Genomic DNA, 7,365 nt, shown 5'->3' on the forward strand with positions numbered 1-7,365 from the left:
GTTTTTCTGGGTTTCTTTATCCAGGAGTCTGCAACATCTCCTGTCACTCACAACCCCATATGTGCATATGTGGCTGGGGTGACAGAGGAGTCGTGTGGAGCCCTGGCCAGTCAGCAGGCAGCTGGTGGGAGAGGGGGCCTTCCACAGTCTCAGAGGCCTTCATCTCTCACCCTGTGCAGGTCAGAATCCATCTCCAGGACTGTGTCTTCTCTGCTGTGTGAGGCTCAAGTGGCTCTGGCTCAGATCTGTCTCCCTGTGACCTGAAGATGCTATGAGGTCCACAGGAAGGATGCCAGGACTCCCCAGAAAGCAGGAAATGGTGAGTGTGTGGGGCCAGGACTGCTCAGGGAGGGTGGGCTGGTTAGAACTGGTGGGAACCAGCTGGGGCTGGACTCTGTCAGTGTGCAATGAAGGCAGGCAATTTTCAGGGGATTTTGACTTGGGGATAGGCTTTCTATGTGCAAAAGTTATTGGTCGAGGGGGTCACTGTCCCCACTTTTACCCCAGAAGTCACTCACCTTTCCCACCCCATCTTCCACATGTGTGGAAAACAGGGTCTCAAGTGCCCTTTCCTCTCCCAGCCTAGTCCCTCTTAGGGCTGGTGGTAGACCCCTAATCTTGTACCCTGTCTACCCCTTTCCAGACTCCAGCTCCTCCTCCAGTTCACAGCATCATCATCTGTTCCCTCACTACATTCAAGTAGGCACAGTATTTTAATTATCAATTTTTCACTGAAAATTTCTTTCTTGTTTGTGAATATCTGCCACGAGGGCAAAGTAGAAAAGAGTCTTGTGGAGCTCCACTGTGGAAATTCTTGGGTCTGTCCTTGGTTTTCCCAGGACAGATATCTTAATATCTTTGGGCACAGGTTCCCTTTGGACACTTTGCAAAGGCTTGTGTCCTGAGCCACTATCCTGGCCTTTCCTGGGGCTGCCACACGGTGCCCACAGTTGCCCTGTGTCCTGCAGGTGCAGGGAATTTCAGCCTGGGTCAGCTCCTCCTAGAGGACAGCATAAGTTTTGGGGTGCAGCCTCTCAGAGGAGCAGCTGGGGGCCTTGAAATTGAGGAATCTCCTCTAACAGGCCTCATCTAGACTGCTGCCTCCTTGGGACATTGTCTCCTCAGAACCCTGTTCTGCTTTCTTGGAGACAGGTAGACAGTCAACCTGTAGATGCTGGTACTGAGGAGCCAGGTGAGCAGTGATTTCTATCACAAGTTGTGAAGAATCAAAAACTGAATCACCCACCCCAGTGCAGTGCTATGCAAACCTGAAAAGCTTCACACAGTGGAATAAAGGTCTCCTGGGAGGATGATCATGGAGACTATCAGTGAGCAGGACCAGGTGGGAGGATCCCCAGCTACAGGAAACTTACCTGCCCCCTGAGCCCAACATGTCTGTGTTCCCTCAGCACCAACCCTATCTGTGTTTCTAACTTTAAAATAATCTGCTTTATAGATAAATGCAATATTGGAATTCATTGTGATATATTTATACAGCACATAATATAGTTTGTTCCATTTTATTCAACAGTTCCTCTCTAAATATTAAAAAGTTCTGGAGACGTTCCTGAATGGATAAGTTTCCCTGGGTTCAACACCAAGTACCAAAAAAAAAAAAAAAAGACCTTAGAGTTATTTATAGTAAAAACATGCCAAGTTGATGAAAACTTTTGCTGAACTTCAGTTTAGACTTCATTATATTTTGAGACTATTAAGAACTCTTTGGCTTTGTGCCCCTCCAGAGGTGCTGGGACACAGAAGACACTTTGCTGATTGCTGTGGACCTCCACCAGGCCACCTCATGATTGCACAATCATCTCTCTATTCACATGATCCTGGATGTCACAGTCTCTTACACACCTAGGCTCTGTGGTATCAGTGGTTCCTGGGCCACAAACCTCCCCAGCATGTTGCTTTACCAAATCCTGCAGTTGACAGTGCAATAGGTTTGTTATACCAGCATCACTGCACACACAGAGTCCCCTTACTACAGACAACCTTGTATGTGTGGCCTATGTGACCAAACATGTTTGTGAAGAAAACATTTTTGTGTGGCTCCTTACTGTGTTTTAGAAAACCAGCAGTCTCTGGTTCAGACAATGTTGACAATTGTTACACAATTTTTTTTTATACCTACTAGGCTTGGCAAATTACTTCTTGACCACTATGAAGTCTATTTTGGAGATTTCTAAAATTCTGTAAGGCTATCATTTGAAAGAGGTGACCTTTGTTGACACTGAGTTATTCCTACGACACATGCATCTTTCCACTTACCCTATTCTTATTTGATATTATTAGTACTATTAAAAATTTGTTGTTTAAGAATTATTGTTCTTGTGTGCTGCTTGCTTAGACTTGGTCTGGAGTAGACAAGTTGCGATCTTCTAATTTTTCTCAGTCCCCAGTGAACGCATTGGGACTACCTGGATTAAATATTGTCTACTAGGAACCTCCAAATCTCCTTGAGTATAGGGTTTGTTTTTTCACTTGTTTATTTTCAGATGGGTGATTCTTTCGGTTCTAAGGTAACAGTGGAACAAAATAATAAGATTTCTGAAGGTAGGCGGAGGTTCAGTAACGAGTATGTTTACCTACAGTCTCAGCACTATGACCAGTGTTATTGCTTAGTTTGGTGGGATGCCTTCCATGTCCTTAGCTCTCTCTATTAGAAATAGCCCAGCTTTATCAGTAGGGACTTCTTAGGGTAGGTACTCTCAGAATACTAATGATAGATCTTCTCTGCACATGAAGTAGGAGACCTTCAATATTCCATGTATTAGATAACCTGCAGAGGATTTAGGGGTGACCAGGAGCATGCCTTACTCACTGGACTCTACAACAAGAAGGGTGTGTTTGCTCTGCTGATGCTTTTCTGGATAGTTCAGGCCTTAAATTGGAATCCCTCTGTTTGGGCAAGTGAGTGCACAATAAGACTACATGTTTTGATGACAAAACCATGGAATAAATATTTGGAGACCACAGAAATGTGAGAATATCCTACATGATGAGAATAGAGCCCTAATGCTGTCAATCTTTCCTGGCCTGCACTACACTTTTCTGGAATACTTTAGAATTCGGTGGCCTTTGAGGATGTGGCTGTGAACTTCACCCAGGAGGAGTGGGCTTTGCTGGATCCTTCCCAGAAAAATCTCTACAGAGATGTGATGCAGGAAGTCCTTAGCAACCTGGCTTCTATACGTAAGGATGTTTTTTTATTATATAACCAAACACTGAGTAATTGGGAGATTGTTTTGTTGTTGTTGTTGTTTTTCCCAAATCAAGGATTGAACCCATGGGTGTTCAATCACTGACCCACATCCATGTCCCTTTTTTTTGTACTGTATTTAGAGACAAGGCCTCCATCAGTTCCTGAGGGTGGCTTTGAATTTGAGACCCTTCTTCCTCAGCCTCCCAAGCTGCTGGAATTACAGGCATTGGCCCCAGGACCTGGCAAGTGGGAGTTCTATTCTCATGAATTTGGAATGTGGAATGATAATGCATGGGGAATATATTGGGCCTAATGTCTTGCACTCTGCAGCATAAATCCCATATTCTTTTTCCTTTTTCTTCATTTTCATTTTTGCATTAGGTTTGTTTATAGTTTTAACCTCATAATTTTCTTCTGAAATCTTGATAATTCATAATGATTGTTTCATGTCTACATTTTAGGAGACAAATGGGAAGATGAGAACAGAAATCCCAGGAGAGATCTAAGGTAATTGTGTCCACTAGAGGAAACAGAGTGTCTGGAGGGAATTGTAACATGTGCTATAATTTTACAAACAAGTAGATAAAATACCCATGATATGAATTATAGTTACTCTTATTTAACCATAAATATGAACTTTAATGTAAGATACATGTTTAGTGTTTTCAAAAATAAATCATTTGTTGACAATGCTGAAAAATGCTGTCCTGATACCATTGTTTTGGTACTAGCTATGAGAATCAATGTTACAAAGTCATCATTACATTTAGTTTCAAACAGTTTGGACATGACAGAAAAGTAATACTTTCCCTGACACTGGTAATAGTGTAAGTGTAAAATCAACTAATGAATATAAAAGCATTAATGAGCCATATAATGTTTCCATATAGTGTTTTTACAGAAGTCATATGGTAGGTTATGGAAAAATATAAACAGGTACTTATTGTGGAAGAACTTTTAGTGAGATTCCAAAGCCTAGTCTTCACCAGAATTTGGACAAGTCTTCATATATCTTTTTCCTTAATAGGCACGTTATATCTCACTCTGCAAAGAAAGCATGTAAGAATGAGGAGAATGGAGGGAAGCCATGTAAACTTAAACTGAACAAAACATCTTTAATTTCTTGTACAAGTGTTCAAAGACAAGCATCAGTGCATACTGTAAATGAATCTTGTGAATGTCTGACATGTGGAAAAGAATGCAGTTGTTCCATATATTTTCAAAAATACCAACAATCTCATACTGGAGAGAGGTAACCTACAGATGTAATCAGTGTGGGAAAGCCTTCAGTCATTCCTCTTACCTTCAAGTACATAAACGAATTCATACTGGAGAGAGGCCCTATGAATGTAAACAATGTGGGAAAGCCTTCAGTTGTTCCTCTTACCTTCATAGACATAAACGAACTCATACTGGAGAGAGGCCCTATGAATGTAAACAATGTGGGAAAGTCTTTGTTTATTCTGCTTCTCTTTGGCAACATAAATGAATTCATACTGGAGAGAAGCCCTATGAATGTAAACAATGTGGGAAAGCCTTCAGTTGTTCCTCTCACCTTCAAAGACATAAACAAATTCATACTGGAGAGAAGCCCTATGAATGTAAACAATGTGGGAAAGTCTTTGTTTATTCTGCTTCTCTTTGGCAACATAAACGAATTCATACTGGAGAGAAGCCCTATGAATGTAAACAATGTGGGAAAGTCTTTGTTTATTGTGCTTCTCTTTGGCAACATAAACGAATTCATACTGGAGAGAAGCCCTATGAATGTATGCAATGTGGAAAAGCCTTTATTAATTCCTCTCACCTTCGAACACATAAACGAATTCATACTGGAGAGAAGCCCTATGAATGTAAACAATGTGGGAAAGCCTTCAGTCGTTCCTCTTACCTTCAAAAACATAAACGAACTCATACTGGAGAGAAGCCCTATGAATGTAAACAATGTGGGAAAGCCTTTGTTTGTTTGAGTTCCCAATTGCAACATGAATGAATTCATACTGGAGAGAAGCCCTATGAATGTAAACAATGTGGGAAAGCCTTTGTTTATTCCAATTCCCTTCGACAACATGAACGAATTCATACTGGAGAGAAGCCCTATGAATGTAAACAATGTGGGAAAGCCTTCAGTTGTTCCTCTTACCTTCAAAGACATAAACGAACTCATACTGGAGAGAAGCCCTATGAATGTAAGTAATGTGGTAAAGCCTTCACTACATCTTCTTATCTTCAAAGAGGTAAACAAAGTGACACTGTCGAGAAGCCCTATTAATGTAAATAATTGGGAAAAGCCTTCACTACTTCCTTTACATTTAAATACATAAACAAACTCAAACTTGAGAAAAACCCTATGAATGTAAACAATGTAAAAAAGTCTTTGGTAGATCCAGTCAGCTTCATTCACATGAACAAACTCATAAAGGAAAAAAGCCCTATGGATGTAAATAATGGAAGAAAGCCTTCTACAGATATTCTCACCTTCACAGACATGAAAGACCTCATTCTTCAGAAAAGCCCGATGGATGTAAACAATGTGGGAAAGCCTTCAGTAGTTCCTCTTGCCTTCACATACATGAACAATTTCATAAAAGAGAAAAGCCTTGTGGTCATAAACAATGTGGGAAGGCCTTCAGTACTTCTGCTTACCTTAAAATGTGTGAATTAACTCATTAGAGAGAAGCCTTTCTAATGGAAGCAGTGTGGGAAATCCTTCACTCCATTGAGTCACTTTTATTTACTTGAAAGAACTCATGCTGGAGAGATGCCTTGTGAATGTAAACAATGTGGGAAAGCCTTTGCTTGATACAGTAACATTTTAAAACATCAAACAACTTATACAAGAAAAAATCCTTACTAAAGAAAAAATGTGAAATGACTTGATTTTTGGGTTCTGTTTTAGACCTGAGAGTAATTGTAGAAAAGCCCATTGAATGCAAATAAATAAATAAATAAAAAGACAAAGAGAAATAATTTAATATTCTCAGTCACCTTCAATAATATGAAAGTATTCATGGAAAAGTTGTTGAGTGTGTGTGTGTGTGTGTGTGTGTGTGTGTCTGTTTACATCTCCACATAAACCTAATGTAGAATGATGGATTGTTCCTGGAGGGGCAGAGGCATACAGGGCAAAACTTCTGGCATAAGTAGCAAGTTGCAGGTTTAAACAGGTCATGAAACCTCAGAGGTCTTGCAGAGCATTTATGGAACATGAATTGTGAAAGAGGGATTTTGTGAGGATCCCAGTTAAACCACCATGTCTAGATTTTTTTTCTAAAGGTTGACTGAAGAAAGCCAGGGCTAAAAAGTAGGAGGGTGCTGGGGCTGCTCCTGCAGAGGTCCTAGAAGTGGTGGCGGGAACCCGGTGAGACAGACGGTTCCGTGTGCCTAGACCGGGCTCCGGACTTCAGAAGTGTCCATGCCCCGCAGGGGTTTCCAAGATGCGTCCATCACAGTGATGAAAGGGTACCAGCAGATTCTGCGATGAAGCGACCTGGGAGCCGTAAGAGCGCAGACTTATCCCAGGCCATGTATTTTCCTCTAAGAGGCCCGTGTGCTCCTCTCCAACGACGTAGAATTCAGGGCAGGGGCATTTCCCACCCGTGCTAGGTGGCTATCACCCCCAGAGGGCGGCGAGGCCCACGCCATGGTGACCCTGGAGCCCACATTGGCTGCAGCGATCTCATTCCTTCCCCTGCCTCCCGTTCCCTCTCAAGGTGTCTGGCTGGGAAGTCCAGCACCCCCGACACTCACCCAGGGCCCAGTCCATGCGCTCCTAGTCTGAGGTCTGCTCGCCCAAGCCTTGATCGCCCAGCGCCCCACCCCACCTCCCTGCGCCTATCGCAGGGCACCTGCTGGGGATGCCAGCTGTGCCAGTCCATCTGGTGTGGCAGCGGGTGGCGGTAACACCCCTGTACCGCGCTGCCCGGCAGTGGGCAGCGTTTGCTTGACTTTATTGGTTTATTTAGTTGGGGGAGTTAAACCACGGGCGCTGGGGTTACAAGGTGGGGGGGCACCACGCCGGGCTCCCGGCTTGGCTGTCACTCGGGGGTACAGCACTGATTTCAGTTGGGCAAGACCAAGGCTTCTGTCCTGCGTTCTCTCCTGGAGAGTTGGCTTCTGCACACTGAGAAAGGGATTGGCCTGCAAGAAACGAAGGA

The 7,365-nt window shown here is 43.0% G+C and overlaps 1 protein-coding gene across 1 annotated transcript; it reads left to right on the forward strand.

Moving 5' to 3' along the window:
- The first annotated feature begins 1,315 nt into the window (after positions 1–1,315).
- On the forward strand, positions 1,316–5,480 carry LOC143400078 (uncharacterized). The gene is given in 4 exon segments (XM_077109424.1): positions 1,316–1,342; positions 3,072–3,198; positions 3,670–3,715; positions 4,499–5,480. Coding segments are annotated over 4 exon segments (1,182 nt in total).
- The last annotated feature ends 1,885 nt before the right edge of the window (positions 5,481–7,365 follow it).

This window comes from Callospermophilus lateralis, chromosome 5, assembly GCF_048772815.1.
Source record: "Callospermophilus lateralis isolate mCalLat2 chromosome 5, mCalLat2.hap1, whole genome shotgun sequence".
Classification (NCBI taxonomy): Eukaryota; Metazoa; Chordata; class Mammalia; order Rodentia; family Sciuridae; genus Callospermophilus; species Callospermophilus lateralis.